The sequence below is a fragment of the Microtus ochrogaster genome, linkage group LG3 (genome assembly GCF_000317375.1).
Source record: "Microtus ochrogaster isolate Prairie Vole_2 linkage group LG3, MicOch1.0, whole genome shotgun sequence".
NCBI classification, from domain to species: Eukaryota; Metazoa; Chordata; class Mammalia; order Rodentia; family Cricetidae; genus Microtus; species Microtus ochrogaster.
Window position 1 is genome coordinate 46556728 of NC_022029.1, and position 18431 is coordinate 46575158.

At 50.0% G+C, this 18431-nt stretch overlaps 1 protein-coding gene across 6 annotated transcripts in view; it reads left to right on the forward strand.

Moving 5' to 3' along the window:
• Dnmt3a (DNA methyltransferase 3 alpha) overlaps window positions 1–18431 on the forward strand; it is a 137214-nt gene that overhangs the window by 67003 nt on the left and 51780 nt on the right. For all 6 annotated transcript variants that reach the window (XM_026785965.1, XM_026785968.1, XM_026785969.1 and 3 more), the window contains one exon: window positions 4485–4589. In XM_026785965.1, coding sequence (XP_026641766.1) covers window positions 4485–4589 — 105 coding nt within the window. The remainder of the gene's footprint in view (window positions 1–4484; window positions 4590–18431) is intronic.

Below are 18431 nucleotides of genomic sequence, written 5' to 3' on the forward strand. Positions count from 1 at the left end.
CTTCTTCCCGGGCTGGGTTACCTTGAATTGAATCGGCAGTGGCAAGAGTGTACTGAGTGTGTGAAGCGTGCCTGAGCAGCTTGTCTGGGGTGAAGCTGTGGGCCACAGCCATATGGCATGATGTTTGCCGTGAGTTGTGAGGACAGGGGCAGGGCTGTGCCGAAAGGCCAAGTGTCTCTGGTTTGGTTCAATTTCCATTTTTGTTTTGGTCAAGGTCTCCGATGATTTTGAATGCTCCTTTTAACCAAGGATAACCTCCCATGTGCTGGGGTTATAGGCATGTCCTACCACACCTGGTTTGTGTGTTGCTAGGAATCCAGCCACAGTTTCAAGCACACTAGGCAAGTCTACCAATCTAGCCCACTTTGGATTTTGGTCATCTCTATGTGGTGGTCACCTTTTTTTTTTTTTTTTTTTTCCTGATTAAAGACAAGGTTGGCTTTCACTCTGATTTTCCTAACGAAATCTAGGTGGTCAAATCCCAAACCAGTAACTAATAAATGTAGTTTACTAAAGAAATAGTTCAAATCCCAGGTAGTTCTTACGGGATCCATCCTAGGCTCTGAGGAAGAAACAGCAAACAAAATAGACAGCAGACCTGCCATTGTTCACTTTAGTATCCCGAGAGGCAGGCGGAATGGCCACGTTCTCACCTCATCTTGTGAATAAGGAACTGAGGCTCAGAGCAGGATCCCAGATGAGGAAACAGGAGCCCCGGACCTGCTGTAGTCTGCGGCAGGTCCTGTGCCATGTCTACCACCTCCTCATGGTTTTATAAAGGTGGAAACAAGCTGTGGTAGAATCAAACCTAAAGCAATACCTCACTCCCAAAGTTGCCATTTCACAGTGACCCTCACACCTTGAGCTGCATGGTTCCGATTTGGTCTGGGTATCCCCAGCAACCCTTTCTTGCAGGGATATCTTTAGAACCCTGGGAGACAGTTCGGAGTCAACAACCTGGCTTCTCTTGGGCATATGACCTTGGGTACCCATGGCAGGTCCTTTGAGATCCCTCTGAGTCCCCCTTCTGTTGCCTGTCTCTCCAGAGCCTTCTAGCACCTCTTATCAGCCTCTCCTAAAAGGAACCCCAGAGACAGTGGTCTTGGCGCCATTCTCTCCCTCCACACTGGACCCTCCTCTGCTTGCTGACTCCTCACAGAGAACCTTTATGGCTGGACTCCCAACATGGTCCCTTTCAGCCCTTCTCCAACCCTCTGTCCTCATGCCGTTGTGCAGAGCCCAGTGGCAGTGCCCTCCAAAGCCAGCTCTGATGACCTCTTGCCAGATGTCTCTTGCCTAGTAGCAGACCTTCCTTGACCCTACAATGCCTTGAGACGGCATCTGTGCCTCTGTCTATTCTGTCTCCTCTGCAAGCTGGACTGTCCCCACCAGCGGGTGCTGAGGTATGCCTGTCTGTCACCTCCACTCACATTCTTCAGAGGATTGTTAGAACCTGAGCTGTGATTGTCTTCTTCCCAGACATGCCATGAGTAGATGATGGATGGATGGATGGATGGATGGATGGATGGATGGATGGATGTGTGGGCAGATGGGTATAAAGGTCAAGGGTGCTCTTTGTTGTCTGTTGGATGCCTGAGATTGGTCACAGTAGGTCTTCATTGCATGCCCTACTAATACCTGAAAATTAATGTGGTGAACCACAGACTATTTTGAAATCGCAGAAAATGAAAGTTGAGTAGGATGTGGAGGATCATCTCAAATCTCCAGGAAACCTGGGCACCCTCACCTTCTCTGTCCATGGTACCACTGTCTCTGCGACTTGGCTCCTCAGTGAGATCTGCAAAGCCATTTTCAGCTACTAATACCATGTGGGGCTTGGGGAGCAACTTACTATTCTTCAGCTGGGTCCAGGGCGCTTTCCCCTTCCCCAACATTGTTTCTGCCAGTGGTTAGTCATGCTGGAGTCTGCTGAGTCAAAAGGGACTTGTGGGTGGTTTGTGGCCAGGCTGGAGCAGTGAAGCAGGACTTTCTAGGCATGCAACTCTGCCCCAGGAGGTAAAGCCCAGAGGTCTTGGCCCTGAGTAGGTTTTGACAGGTGGAAACAAAGCAAACAAAACTTTATGAGTGAGAAGGATCAAGGGGTACCATGGTCTCCAGGACGCTTCTGTAGAATGATGACATATCAGGGCCAGGCCACACGGACTAAGAGGTGTTTACAGCCTGAAGGAAATTCCTGCATTCTGCACAGAGGCCTGCATTTCGAGTACTGTATGCACTGTAAACAACATCACTAAATCTATTGTTTTTTCTCATGTTGTCTTGTTTTCGATAAAGATTCGTTAAATAGCCGGGCGGTGGTGGCGCACGCCTTTAATCCCAGCACTCGGGAGGCAGAGGCAGGTGGATCTCTGTGAGTTCGAGACCAGCCTGATCTACAGAGCTAGTTCCAGGACAGGCTCCAAAGCCACAGAGAAACTCTGTCTCGAAAAACCAAAAAAACAAAACAAAACAAAAAAAAGTTAAATAGCTTGCTCCTTTTTAGATTTTTTTTCTTCATCTAAATAAAAGCTACTGTGGTCTGGGAATATGGCTCAGGGGTAGAGCACTTCCCTAGCAGATAGGATGTCCTGGGTTAGGATGTCCTGGGTTCAGTACCTAAAACCCAAACCAAAGAGACTCAGAAATAAATCCATTACCAAAGCCTTGTGTTATGGTCTAGTGATTAGGAAAATATGGGGGCAAGGGAGATGGCTCAGTGGGTAAAGTTCTTGCTATGCAACACGAGGACCTGATGTCAGATTTCCCAACACCCACATAAATGCTGGGTGAGAAGTGCATAGCTGTAACTCCAGCGTTGGGGAGACATAGTCAGGAAGTGCTTGACAGCCATTTGAGCTGTGCCATTGAGTTCACTGAGAAGACCCGGTCTCAAAAGGTAAGGTTTAGGATTGCGATATGGTTCAGTGGATAAAAATCACTTGACCCAAAGCCTGACCACCCGAGTTCAACAACCGGCATGGTGGAGACAGTCAGCTGAAAGGCCTCTGACCTTCTCTTGTACACTGTGGTGCATGTGTGTACAGTCACATACACACAAATAATATGTGTAGTACTTTTTGGTTTGGTTTTTTGAGGCAGGGTTTCTCTGTGTAGCCCTGGCTGTCCTGGAACTCACTCTGTAGACCAGGCTGACCTCGAACTCACAGAGATCTACCTGCCTCTGCCTTGAGTGCTAGGAATTAAAGGTGTTAGTCACCACCACCTGACCCTATATGTAATGATTCTTATTATTTTTTAAAAAGTAGAGAGCAAGCTGGGCAGTGGTGGTGCATACCTTTAATCCCAGCATCAAAGGCAGAGGCAGGCGGATCTCTGTGAGTTTGAGACCAGCCTGGTCTAAAGAGTGAGCTCCAGAATAGCCAAGTCTATACTGAGAAACCCTGTCTTGGAGGAAAAAAAAAAAAGATGAAGAGCAATTGAAGAAAACACTTAAGGTTTCCATACACGTGCATGCACATACAACATACACACGTGCACCTATACATGAAGAAAGAAAAGGAGTATGGTTAAAGCCAAGTGTGGTGGCTCATGCCCAGCACCCAGAGATGGAGGTAGTAGTTCAGGGTCATCCCTGGCTACATAGGGAGTTTGAGCCTAATCTGAGCTAAATGAGGTCCTGTCTTAAAAATCAAAAAGGAAGCAGAGTGGTGGTGGCACACACTTTTTTTTTCTAAGATTTATTTATCACAGCTGGGCAGTGGTGGCGCACGCCTTTAATCCCAGCACTTGGGAGGCAGAGGGAATGGATCTCTGAGTTTGAGGTCAGCCTGGTCTACAGTTCAGGCCAGCCAGGACTACACAGAGAAACCCTTTTGAAGAAAAAAAAATCAAAAAGGGAGCGAGCATGGGGCAAACACCTTTAATCCTGACATTCAAGAGGCAGAAGCAGATGGTTTCCTTTGAGGCCTCATCTACATAGCAAATTCAAGAGACCCTGTCTTTTTCGTTTGTTTGTTTCGTTTTGTTTTTTGAGACAGGGTTTCCCTGTGTAACATTCCAGGCTGTTCTGGAACATTTTTTATAGACTACGCTGGCCTTTAACTCACCAAGATCCCCCTGTCTCTGCCTCCCAAATGCTGGGATTAAAGGTGTGTGCCACCACTGCCCAGCTGAGACCCTATCTTAAACAAAACAAAAAATTAAAATACGCACACAGAGTGGGGTTCCTGGGGGCCCTGTAGGTCTTACCCAGTTTTTTTATTTGGTCAATGCTAGGGGTAGAACCTAGGGTCTTGTGCCTGCTAGGCACATCATCTGCCCCAGCTGTATGCAGATGGAGATCCAGATGTATCTGGATGGAGCTCAGCTTTACCATCCAGGAAGGGTGGGGACAGCATGGCACAGCCCTGCATGTGCCACTGTTGTGGAATTAGGACAGGAAGAGGCCAATGCCAGTCCAGCTAGCCTGGAACACAGTGCCTCTTAGGTCAGCTCTGACTTACCAGGTGTGTCTGTGCCCACAGGAAGGAGAGGAACAGGAGGAGAATCGTGGCAAGGAAGAGCGCCAGGAACCCAGCACCACGGCCCGGAAGGTGGGGAGGCCTGGCCGGAAGCGCAAGCACCCACCGGTGAGTGTCCTCCTTCACACTACCCGTTCCTGTGCTGTGGACAGCGGCGATGTGTGTCTAAGGCCTCGGGATATTAAGGCCAGCTGCGGGGCTTTGCTGGATTCTCCATTCTTTGAGCCTCCGAACACCTTGTCTTTCCCTATTTTCCTCCAGTTTTGAACTAGAGGTCAGGGAACTTGACTGGTGGGTATGGGAGCTGAGATTTCAGCCAGGCTCTGACCCCTGGCTTCCCTTCAGAAGGGCCCCTGCAGGTCCCTCTGCTCCCAGGAAGGGAACTTTGGAGGAAAGGACTCGAGGTCAAAGCCTGGTTCCAGAGAAAGGAAGGGATGCTGCGCTTCTGCAGGAGGGGTGCAGGTCCTCCTGATGCCCACAAGCTCCTCCTTCAAGGAGCCATGCTGCTGAGGTCTTGGGGAGCTCCGGGTCTACTCAAGATGGAGAGAGCTGGGGGTGTGGCGAAGCTGTGGGCTGGAAGAGCCGGCCTCCCTCATGCCTAACTTCGGTAGATAATTATTTCCCAGCAGAAGGCCAGCTGGTTCCTTTCTCTTAGCCCTTCCAGCAGAGAACGGTAAACTCAGAGCAGGAGGAGTGGGGGGCAGGCAAGGCAGGGAGCAGCGATTTTTGCACAGCTAGGTAGGAAAGTAGGTCCAGGGAAGAGCAGGAGTTAGGGGACTAGCTGGTAAGTCATTTAGGACATTTTCATAATAAAGCACACATGGATATTTTATGGCCTGTAATGAAAAATTCACTTGACAATGGAAGGATGAAATGAGAGTTCAAAAGAATTTCCGGTTTGCTGCAGGCGGCACTGGCAGATCTCCCACGTACTTCTGCCCCACTCTCTCACCTGAGAGCACCTTGGGGGGTGAAGGTGTGCAAAGGGGCAGAAGTACCTGTGACTGTAGGCACACCCTTGTCCCCCCTGAGGCGCCTCAGCCTGTAATCTGCAGAACAAATTTCTCCACTCTAGTTAGTTGCTGAGGACCCAGAGCCACCACCTGTAACAAATAAAGAGGCAGTGACCCCTTGACTCCAATTTGTCGGTCTAAAATCAAAAGGAAGGCACCACACTGAGAGAGGGGGAAAGTCTGGGTCAGAGGGTATAAGGAAATAACTTGCAGAATGGGGACTGGAAGGGAGTCATTCAGCCCATGCCTGGATCCGGCTTCATTGCAGAGAGAAAAATACTGTCTTTGGAATCCAGAAGACCTGGGTTCAAATGCCAGCTTCACAGCTCACCACCTTTATGAGCTTGTACTTGCCACTGAGAAGGGCAGGCAGGATGCTTTCCTTCTAGAGTGCAGTGACAGCGAGGTGCGTGACCCAGTCTCTGCCAGCTGCTGCTGAGCAAGGGTACCACGGCAGTCACAGATTGTCAGGAGAAAGAAGTCCTCAGTTTGAAGCTATGTGACCTCATATGGTCACGTACCCTCTCTGACCAATTCCTCATTGGAACAGGGCTGCCATGAATGCCTGTACCCTCCTGGGGTACTTGCAAACAGCAACGTGGAGCCCAAATGGCCAATGCTGGCCAGATAATTAAACTTGCATAATTTTATCGGCCAGTGTCTGCAGGCCAGGCTGCAGGCCTTAGGGGTGGGCTCCAATACTGACCTCTGAGCAGCCCCCCTGGGGAGGCAGTGCACATCACACAAAGGTGGATACGGTCCAGCCTGTGTCCTAGGTGACACTATAGCCACCTGGATGCAGAGGAGAGGCCCTGGACAGAAAGCTCCTTGGAGAGCTCGTGCTAACTGAGGAATCCGGGGTGAGATGAATGTGAGAAGGGAGCCCTGAGGTCTGGGAATGTGGTGTGGTTGGTAGATGAATCTTTAGCACGAATAATAAAAACCCAGAGAAAGATATTGAGATTCAAGCTGAAGATCAGAAAAACAAAGCAGCCAATCACCAGAGAGATCTTTTACCTCTACCAATTCTTCAGAACTAAAGGGTGAGATCCTGTCTCCAGGAATCCTCAGACTCCACTCTCCAGAGAGCCTGTCTCTTCCCTTTTGCATTCCTCTCTCTTCCCAGCCCTACGCTCCTAGCCCCGGTCTCCAACTCCCTAGTACTGGGATAAAAGCTGTGTGACTCTCAAACACTGGAATTAAAGGTGTAAGCCACCACCACCTGGATCTGTTTCTGGATTGCTCTTGTGTAGCCCAGGGTAGCCTTGAACTCACAGGGGTCCGCACGCCTCGGTCTCCGGATCCTGGGATTAAAGGTGTATGCCACCACTCCCTGGCCTCTAGTGGCTTAGTTTTACATTCTGAGCTTTGGGCAAGCTTTATTAAAATACAAATAAAATATCAGTAACATGAATCCCTGGGTTTGATCCCAGTACCGTATAATACTGAACATGGCGGCACACATCTGTGAGTGTGGAGGCAGGAGGATTAGAAGTTCAAGGTCATCCTCAGCTAAATTTGAAGCCAGCCTTGGCCATGGTGAGACCCTGTCTAAAAAATTAAATTAAATTTTAAAAAGTGTTGCTATGAAGGGCTGGAGAGTTGGCCTAACAGTTTGGAACACTTGTTGCTTCTGCAGAGGACCCTGGTTTGATTCCCAGTACCCATATGGTGGCTCACAACCATACACAACTCCAGTTCCAGGAGATTTGATGCACTCTTTCCCACCTCCAAGGGCACCAGGCATGGATGTAGAACACAGACACATAAACTGGCAAAAACACTTATACATTAAAAAAAAAAATTGGGGCTGGAGAAATGGCTCAGTTGTTAAGAGCATTGCCTGCTCTTCCGAAGGTCCTGAGTTCAGTTCCCAGCAACCACATGGTGGCTCACAACCATTTGTAATGAGATCTGGTGCCCTCTTCTGGCCTGCAGGGATACATGCAGGCAGAATACTGAGAATACTGTATACATAATAAATAAATAGATTTGTTTAAAAAAAGAACAGAAAATTTAAGTGAAAATAAACTCTGTCTCCAGTTGCTTTAAAACAATTTTTAAGGGGGGCTGGAGAGATGGCTCAGTGGTTAAGAGCATTGTCTGCTCTTCCAAAGGTCCTGAGTTCAATTCCCAGCAACCACATGGTGGCTCACAACCATCTGTAATGAGGTCTGATGCCCTCTTCTGGCCTTCAGGCATACATGCAGGAAGAATATTGTATACATAATAAATAAATAAATACTTAAAAAAAATTTTAAGGGACACCTTATACTTTGGAGGGAACAGAGAAAGTCAGCTCAGAAAATGCAGTTTTTACTGGGAGACCGCCTGGGGATGCTTCCGGGTTATTGCCGGCTGCTGATGGCCTGAGGCTGTGTTCTTTGCTCTTGTGGGGCAGGTGTAAGATCCTGGCTTCTTCCTCTCTCCTGGGGTCCCTATCTCCTTCTCAGCAGGAGCTTTGCAGGCTTGTCTGTGTTTTGCTGCAGCATGGCCCTAGGGCTGGATTCCCAAGGAGCATTAGAGACCCAGTTTGTCTCCCAGGAAGCCTGTAGAGGGCAGGGAGGGAGAGACGGGGAGGCCGAGAGATGCAGGGGAGCACGGCCACAGAGGACTTCCTTCATGCTGGCTTTACTCCCGCAGCATTGCAGAGCTTCAGGTGCACCAAGTGCTCCTCCTCGGCCCCAGGATTGAGCACCCTTGATGTCCTCCTCAGTCTATCCCCAGGCCTGTCCTATGTTGCCATCCTCAGATATCTGCCCTTCGGTGTTGCTGTGTTAGCACCCTGAGCCAGAGATGTCCAGCCTACTTTACTTCGACCTTCACCTAGGAAGAAGAAATGTATCTTCTAGTCTCATGTACTAAAGAAGAGAGTCACAGTATTGTCCTGCTTGCCAGGTCTCTGTTCTTGAGACTCTAGGGCAGCCATTCCTAACCTTCTAACGCTGCGACCCTTTTATACAGTTTATGCTGTGGTGACCCTCAACCATAAAATAATTTTCGTTGCTACTTCATCATTGCATTTTTGATACTGTTGTGAATCTTAATGTAAATATCTGTGTTTTCCAGTGGCCTTAGGAAATCACTGTGAAAGGGTTGTTTGTACCCCAAAGGGACCATAGACCCACAGGTTGAGAGCCACTCACTGCTGTAGGGACACCATATTCCCCCCCTCCCCACTTCCCCCATCTCTTTTTCTTTCACTGGGCCTCACTGTGTAGCCCTGGCTGAAGACCAGGTTGGCCTTCTGGAGTACTGAGGTTAAAGGTGTGTGGTGTGTGCCACTGAGCCCAGCAGGGTGTGAGCTGCCATGTGGGTTCTGGGACCTGGATCCTCTCGAAGAGCAGCAAGTGCTCTTAATGGTGGGGCCATCTCTTGAGCTCTAGGACTCCCAGTTTCTTATAAGACAAGCTCCAGAGCATTATATCCAACTTCCCAGCACCTACCATGTCACTTTCCTCGCCCCCCACCACTAGTGCCCAACACTTACCTCCTTGGGCAGAAGAACCTTGTATTCTTGCTGCCCTCCAGGCTCATCTCCCCACCTGTGCTCTTTCATAGTCCGGTGAGCCAAGGGACTGGTACTCACTCTTCGTAGCCGGCAGCCTGAGTTCAGTCCCCGAACCGAAAAGGAGCGGAGAGAACTGGCTCCACGGAGTTGTCCTGGTATCTCCTCACCCATGCTGTGGTGTATGCACCTCCTCTCCCCCTCTCGATAATACACACATAGCCACACCCACACGCACACACACAATTAAATTTTAACTAGAAATTAAAATAAATAAAATTAAATTAAAAAAAACCCCTAAGCTCATTTGGCCCCCTTAGATGGAAAGACTCTTCTTATAAAATCATACTGGTGAAGAACTAAGAGACCAGACGAACTGGAAGGCATGCATTTGGATGGCAGTGGTCTGCAGGCCTCACTTCCAGAAACATGGTTGCTGCTTGTCTTGATGGTTCTAAGCTGCAATTTAATTATCTACTTCTTTACATGATCACACAGTGCTGCTCAAATCTAGTTTACAGAGCTTCAGCAAAATCTCAGCCTGAGCCATGCCCTCAGTCCTGAAAATTTCTTCCTCCTTCTCCCTCCCCCTCCTCCCACCCCTTCTATAATCGAAGTACGAACGACCACCACACCTAGCTGGTTTGGGTGTGCATTGGCTGTTTTTTGAGACAATCTCACTTTGTAGCCTTGGCTGTCGTTGAACTTGCCACAATCCTCCTGCCTCTTGACCCTTGGTACCATCTCTTTTGCATGACTTCCAAGTGGAGCTCATTTCGTTACACCACCGCCAAGGACCAAGACCAAGAATAAAGGCCAACAGTGTCGTGCTTTGTTGCCTGCAAAGGCTTCCCTCGGGCTGTCGAGATGACTTAGTAGGTCAAAGACTGAAAAATCCACGGGGAGTGGAAACAACTGGCTGCCCAGAGTTGTCCTCTGACCTTCAAAGAGTGGCATGGCATGAACACACACACACACACACAACAACAATTAGTTAGAAGTTTCACCACTTGGATCCCCCACCCCCTACTGTGAAGCCCTGTGTTTTCCTTCTCACTAATGTATACAAGGCTTGAGAGCCTGGGTCCCCAAAGGCTCTTATTTAAGTTAATATATGAATGCAGGGCTGTTTGAAAATATGTGCAAACTGTTCCAGAAAACATACAAAGAAAACCGAGGTCTGGGTGTAGTTCAGCTGGTAGAGTGTTTGCCGTACCAGGGCAAGGCGCTGGGTTTGATGCTCAGCACTGTGTAAACACGCCTGCTATGCCAGCACTTGGGATCTGGAGGATCAGAGGTTCAAGGTCATTCTTGGCTAGAATCAAATTCAAGGCTAGCCTGGGCCACGTGAAACCCTGTCTCAAAAAATAATTTTTTTAAAAAAAAGGAAATATAGCTGAGGGAAGAGTTTGACACGAATCTCGGGAGTCCAGGTATAACTGGGGGAGCTGGAGAAGCTCAAGGACTGGGAAGAGAGCCTGCTTCAGAGTAGGCATTGGCCTGCTTAGCTGGCAGCTTTGCATTGGTGAAAGCCAAGATAGTGCCGGCAACAGGAAACAGGAAGCCAGCTGCCGGGCTAGGAGGGGCTTAGGAAGGGAGCTGGCACCTGGGCCAGGGCCTGTGGGCTGGCCAGTGCTCATGCAAGAGAGGAGGGGTGTGTGTGTGTGTGTGTGTGTGGGGTGTGTGTGTGTGTGTGTGTGTCCCGGTGGGAAGAAAGGGCCATTTCCCTGTTCACCAGCTCCTGAAGACATTGCAGTCTGACAAGTGAGACTGTGTAAGGCTGGTTCCTGCCTGGTCACAAGCCCAGACAGCTCTGCAGAGGTCTTTGTTCTTTGTGGATGGTTCCAACTGGGGCATCAGAGGGACAGTTTCTGCCTTGGCCCACCAGGCTATGGAGTTGGGGTAGGAAGTAGGTGTGTGTGTGTGTGTGTGTGTGTGTGTGTGTGTGTGTGTGTTTGATAGAGAGAGAGAGAGACCTGTCCTGCAAACTTCTACACTGTTTGCTAGCTGCATGCGTATCAGTGGGGATTTATACCCACCAACTTCCTCCAGGGTTATTTTTGCTTGGAGGGAGCATTCTGAGGTCACTCCTGCTAAGAATAACCCGGCAAGGGCGGGAGGAGGAGTGGGTGGGAGCTGGCACTGAGCTCAGCTGAGCTAGGCTGGTCTCCTTACTCCATAGCAGCCTCCTGCTCAGCTAGGAGGGAGTTGGTTCCAGAGGGCAGCACTGTAGGGCAGAAGGGCAGAAGCCAGGGGAAGCCAGGGAGCTGTGGGGCTGAGCCTCAGCTGGCTGGGCAGGCTTACTCAGCTCCGATGGCTTCACAGAGTAGGTTGCTTCTCCAGTCTCAGAACCATTTGATTTTTCCCCAAAAGAATGCCCTTCTTGTCTCCAGACAGAACTGCTCTTTGAACTGACACTTAGTGGCTGATTCCCCCCTTGATTTTAGGCTCTCTTAGTCTGGGCTGCTGCTCCCTGATGGTCAATCGGTCTATCCCAGCAGTGGCCTTCCAGGAGGCATGAGGAAGGCAGGACTGGAGGGGGGGTAGGTGCAGCTCCAGACATTTAACTCTTCCCTGAAGATTTGCCCTCCCGAACACTCAAGTGAACTGTGAGGGAGTCCAGCGTGGAGGAGCCTGGTCAGTGGTGGGAACCTTGAGGCCATAGAGCCAGGGAAGACTTGTTGGGACATGTGAAGCTTACTTGACCCTTAAAGGAGGGAGGGGAGCTGCCAAGGAACAGTGACAGGCCTTCCTGAGGCCTTGTGATCAGGGCAGCCAGTGAGTTGTATAGATTGAGAGGCAGGCCCTCACCTACCAGCCTGTCTGTAGACTAAGGTTCCATTATAATAGTCTTACTTGGGCTGGAGAAATAGTGTGCAGGTGGCCTGAGGGATTTTACTCCTTATTTTATTTTTGAGACATGGTGTCCTGAAATTCACTGTGTGGACCAGGCTAGCCTCAAACTTGGGAAAGATCTGCCTGTCTCTGCCTCCCAAGTGTAGGGATTGAAGGTGTACACCACTATACCCAGCTTTTTTATTTTTATTTTTGAGACAGGATCATATTGTGTATTTCAGACTTGTCTCCAACTGGCAATCCTCCTGCCTCGGCCTCTAAAGTGCTGGGTTTAGCCGGGCGGTGGTGGCGCACGCCTTTAATCCCAGCACTCGGGAGGCAGAGGCAGGCGGATCTCTGTGAGTTCGAGACCAGCCTGGTCTACAAGAGCTAGTTCCAGGACAGGCTCCAAAGCCACAGAGAAACCCTGTCTCGAAAAACCAAAAAAAATAAAAAAATAAAGTGCTGGGTTTATAGGCATACACAATCACACCTGGTGTTTTTACTCTGTATTCTTTGAGAAATAGGGAGGGAACATGGGGCCAAGAAGCAAGTCCAGGACCTGGTGAGAGTGTAGAAAACCATAGTACTGGCCCCTGATCAGATAGATGGAGGAGCAAAGGAGATGCCGCAGGCGCCAGCTACAGCACAATGGGGACAATGTCAGGAGGTTCCATAGGCTCCAGCAATGGCATAGTGGGGACAATGTCAGGAGGTTCCATAGGCTCCAGCAATGGCATAGTGGGGACAATGTCAGGATATTCCATAGGCTCCAACAGTGGCACAGTGGGGACAATGTCAGGGCTGTTGTCAAAGACCAAGGCTTCTGAAATAATCAGTAGAAATTACTATAGATAGCTGGTCCTAACTTTGGGGGTGTAGCTTAGTGGCAAAGCACTAACATGCTGGATTCCACACTGGCCTTGGAGGAAATAACAAACCCAGTGGGAGGATAGCTGATATTATATATTCATTGTTATTCCAGTGAACTTGGAATAACAAATAGGAAGGCCCACCTCTCTTTGTACCCCATCTTGACTCCTTCCTGGCGTCACATGTCTTAGGGTCACTTCCAATAAGCCTCTCCCATGCGCTGGTCTCTGTTTCTGTGTCCTCCCTGTGGTCCAGTCACGCCACCCTCTCTCCATCCATGCCACAGTGGCCAGCACGTGGACCCTAGGGAAGCCTTTGACACGTTTCCTTCCTCGCCTGGACTGTTGTATGCATGTGATGTTTAACACTGGCTGCCAAGTGACCAGATCAAGACTCACCCCTAAGGGACAAACCCCTGGGCATGTCTGTGGAGGGGGGGCACTAGTTGGGGTTCACTGAAGTTGGAAGACCCAACCAGAATGTGGGAGGTGGCATTCCTTGGGCTGAGACCCTGAACTGCATGAAAAGGAGAAAGGCAGCTGGGTGCCAGCATCCCCTCCATTTCCTGACGCTGATGCAGTGTGGCCAGCTGCCGCTCCCTCCCATGCTGTGATGGACAGCATCCCGGGATGAGCCTTTCCTTCCTTGAGTTGCTTTTGTCAGGTGTTTTTCAGCAAGAAAAGCAACAGATGCAGCACATGGCGGTTCTTTCCATCTCGGGAAAGACATTACCAAGCTGGGACGTGTGGGAATGGCAGTGAATGACCAAGGGGAGGTGATTATGGCTCTCCAGAGAGTGACAAAGGCTCTGTGGGTCCTGAAGTCATGTCAGATGGGGGGTAGGATGAGCATAGCACTGGGGAGATACTACTTCCTAGGGTTCCTTCCCAGACTCCCCACCTATGTGACAGCAGAGGTGGGAACCCCATGCTCTTACTTTTCAGTTATTTATCTTATGCGTATGGGCGTTTTGCCTACATTGTGTGTTCCTGGTGCCTGTGGGTACCATGGATTGGAGCTAAGATGCTTGTGAACCATGTGAGTCCTGGGAACTGAACTGGGTCCTGTGGAAGAACAACCAGTGTTCCTAACTGCCGAGCCATCTTCCCATCCCTCAGAAGTGGTTGTAAAGGGACTTCCTTTGCTACGTGGCTGCCCTGCATACAATGCTTCTTTCACAGGACCTTCCAGTTCCCCTGGAACCTTTTTAAAAATTTGCCTATAGCCAGGTGGCAGTGACATGCACCTTTGTCCCAGCACTTGGGAGGCAGAGGCAGGCAGATCTCTGTGAGTTCTAGGCCAGCCTGATCTACAGAATGAGTTCAGGACAGCCAGGACTATTACACAGAGAAACTCTGTCTAAAAAAAATAAAGAAAAAGTTTTGCTTTATGTTTATTTTTATGTATATGAGCATATGTGCTGGTGCCCCAGAGGTACCAGAAAAGGGCATTGGATCCCCTGGGACTGAAGTTATAGATGGTTGTGACCCACAATATGTGTTGGGGGAGGCTGCTCCTTTGTTCCAGCAGCTCAGACCCGAAATAATCACACAGAAACTATATTATTTGCAATGCTGTTTGGCCAATAGCTTAAGCATATTGTTAGCTAGTTCTTATATCTTAAATTAACCCATTTCTATTAATTTGTGTATCACCATGTGTCTGTGGTTTACCAGCAAGATTCCAGCACATCTGTCTTGTCTGTCTCCAGTGGCTGCTACATGGCTTCTCTCTGACTCTGCCTACTCTCTCTATATCCATTTTAACTCTGTTAAACCATTGGCCGAAAGCAGCTTCTTTATTGACCAATGGCAATAAAACATTCATAGCATATATCACCTCCCACAACACATGTGGGTCTTGGGAACTAAACCCAGGTCCTCTGCAATAAGTGCTCTTAACTACTTTGCCATGTCTCCAGCCCCACCCCAAACCCTTTGCAGTTGTCTTCAAAGAGCTCAGGTAGGCCCTCATGTAGGTGGACTGGTATCCTGCTGGAACTCTATGTCACTGGGCTGGCCACTTACTGGACACGCCTGTCCTCATACCCCATTGCCATGGCTTGTGATAGCCTGGTAGGTTTTTCTTGGCTGAGTCCACACTAGGAAAGGTCTCTGGGGAAGAGGCAGAGCCAGGCAGAATTCATAAGAACCTAGAGGGACTTGAGAGGTGGGCAGTAAACAGGCCTGGACCAGGGATTCTAGAATAACCCTCTTTGTTCACCAGCCCTGCTGGCCCTTTTTAACTATTCCACTGGATAGAAGACAATTGGAGTTGGACACCTAGTTCTAAAGCCACGGCATGTGACTCTATTTATTCCAGGAAGGTTAAGTGAGGGAAGCTTGGGAACCTCTTACGGAAGAGCATAGGGTAGGCCTCCCTGGCCCTCCTGCTACCATAGCTTCTTAGGAACTGTCAACAGGAAAGGCTGCCAGGGAAAGGGCTGCAGAAAGGGTTGGGGTGGCAGTTATAGCCCAGTGCCAGCGCTTCCCCAGGTAGAGCTGCAGTCTTACTCAGACACTCAACTGATTTCTGAACCTAGAATCAACCATGCTAGGTCTGTGCCGATGGGCATGCAGGACTTGGTACAGAGTTAGGAAAGACACTGAATTGATACAGTTTTGTTTCCATCTCTCCTTGCATCCATGGGACTCAGCCACCACTGAGGAGTTGGCCAGTGACTGCTCTGTGTTGCTGGGGTGGACCTGTGCATATGTAACTGGCAAGGTTCCTGAATGGGCCAGCACTGCCAAAGCCTTAAAGACACAGCAGCAGGCCCTAAGAGTGCAGAAGGGGGTCTCGGTGGATTGAAGAGAAAGGGGCTAGGGAGGAAAGGGAAGGGAACTGCCTCCCCTCCCTACCTGGATGAGCCTCCCGTCCCCCTTCCCTTTCCCTACCTGGGTGAGCACCGTAGGCGCTTGGGCTCCATTTCTCCAATATCTTTGTCCTCTCCTCTTGTAAGCCTGGTTTGGGGCTTTTACGTGTAAACATAGTTATAACAAAGAATTTTTATAAACTATATCCCCCATGGGGAGTGTGACATTTCACTCCTCACCTGGGGAAGGCAAGTCAGAGTTACCCTGTAGCAGAGTTAGCTAGAGAGTAAGGATGGGTGGGTGGCACAGGGCTCCAAACTGGCTGGAGCAGCCAGGCCCCTGCAGGAGGCGCCTTGCTTGACCCTTGGTTCCTCCTTGGGCTGTGAGGGAGGCTCGGCCAGGGAGGCAGCTGCCCTTCAGATGCCCCCTCCTTGATTCATCCCAGGAGCTTTGCTGAGGGGCATGAGGGGTGCGTGTGAGCCGAGGCCAGCCTTGGAGTCGTCTTCCTCAGACAAGCTAGGACTCCATATATTGCCACAGGATCCTCGGGATAATTAAGTTTATTGATTTTTATAGGTGAATGGATGCCAAGCCCTGTGCTGGGTGCTAGGAAGCTGGGTAGAGAGAAAGGAAAAGATAAATAAGACATAGTCTAGCAGGGAGACATACAGTAAACAAGCCATTAGGCCGGCATGGTGAGCTCGGTAATGAGAGAGTGGGATCTCTGTAAACAGCGTGGCCTGCCATGGGGTGGAGGAGGGACAGGCATAGTGGACTCCACCGGTCCTCAGGGCGAGGCTGGCCCGCAGCTGTGCACATCTCCCTCCTGTGTGGTGAGGGCTATAGGAGCTGCATGTAGCCTAAGGGCTTCAAGATCACAGATCCTATTCCAATATCTCCTGCAGCATCTGAGCTCTTAGAAGATGGGAAGGACAATGGGCAAAGGGAGTTACTGCTTCAGGGGTGCAGAATTTCTGTGTGGGATGATGGTGATGGTCCAGCACACGAATGTAGCTGACGAATACTAAAAGTAGCTAAAACGACAAATTTCGTATATACCTCATTATAGATTGGGGGGAGGGTATTTCATTTATTTTTATTTTGAGACAGGGTCTCCCTACATAGTCCAGATCTAGCCTTAAACTTGTAGCAATCCTCAAGTGTCCATTTCCCAAGTGCTGGGATTACACATACGGATCACCACAGCCCCAGCTACCAAAGAATTTTTTTTATTCAATTTTTTTTTTTTTTTTTGGTTTTTCGAGACAGGGTTTCTCTGTGGCTTTGGAGCCTGTCCTGGAACTAGTTCTGTAGACCAGGCTGGTCTCGAACTCACAGAGATCTGCCTGCCTCTGCCTCCCGAGTGCTGGGATTAAAGGTGTGCGCCACCATCGCCTGGCCAGAGAATTTTTTTTTGTCAGTTTTTTTTTTAAATGTATCTTGCGACCAGATGTGGTTGATAGTAGGGTATGTAGCAGCATCCTTGACCTGCATCCACTATCTGCCAGCATTTGTGACATATGGTAACATGTGACACCAATAGATCTCCAGCCACCATGCCAGATGCTCTGAGGGGTAGCACTAGCATTTCCCTAGCCGGAAACTACTGGCGAACTCTGCTCAGAATGGGTTGCCTGGAGCAGAGGCTGAGGGGTGCTGGATAGCGAGGAAGCCAGGGAAATTGTCTTGAGACAGGGATCGGGTCTTGTCTGGCAGGAGGACAAAGGCCAGCAAACTCAGAACTTCTAGAGGTGAATGCCACAATGGACTCTACCTGTCCCCAGGGCGAGGTTGGGCCCTCACAGCTGTCCACGTTTGCCACCTATGTGGTGAGGGCTATTGGGGCTGTGCATAGGCTGTGGGCAGGGCTTACGAACCCAGAATGGGGCATGCTGGGTGGAGGAGACAGACAATGGCAAAAGGGCTGGGTTTGACTAAACTCTGGGATCTTAGTGTCAGTTTCCAGAGCTTCAGAGCACCCTCCGCCCCATTTCACCAGAGGAGGAGATGTTGCCTCTCAGATGTTGGCCCACAGCTATGGTCAGTGCCTCCTAAGGTGGCCAGCAGTGTCTAGTGTCTGTTTCAGGGCTGCACTGTCTTCTTCAGAGGCACTGTCAGAACTAAAGCAAACAGAAACAGCTGGTGTGACACTTGCATCTGACATGGCAGCGGGGGCCCAAAGCTCCCTCTGGGCTCATGAGCACTGTGTTTGCCCTTTTAACATAGTCTTTGCCATTAATGAAGCAATCGGGAATATTTATGGAGCACTGTTGGGGTCTTGCTCTGTGTCCAGCTGGCTCAAACCAAGTCCCTGTGTCCAACTGGCTCAAAGTCCTGGTGTCCCAAGAGTCCAGGAGCTGATCGGGACAGGGGAGGGGAGGGAACTCAGGCCAGACAAGCAGGCCCTTTTTGTGAGCCCCTGGCTCCTCCCCAGGAACTGGAAAGTTGCTTCTGCCCATCGACTACAGACCTGACTCCTTCCTCTGAGCAGTTCCTGTAGGTGTATTTCCTCTGCCCAGTTACCCAGGTCCCAAGAGCCTTTGGGAGGGGCCCTGCCTAGCCCTGGGTGCTGGAGTGTAAGGAGAAGCAGGGGTTTGCTATGGTGTAGGAGTCCTGAGTTCACTTGAGCCCAGGTCAGTGGCTGACTCATTGCTTTTCAGAACCAGAAAAGGGAAAGTGGTGGTCTGGGGATGTAGTTCAGTGGGTAGAGGGGGTGCCTAGCATACCCGAAAACCTGGGTCCCACCCTGAGCACGGGACGGGCGGTGGTGGTGCACGCCTTTAATCCCAGCAGCCCCCCCCCCCTCAGAAAGAGGCAGGCGGATCTCTGTGAGTTCGAGGCCAGCCTGGTCTACAAGAGCTAGTTCCAGGCCGGGCGATGGTGGCGCACGCCTTTAATCCCAGCA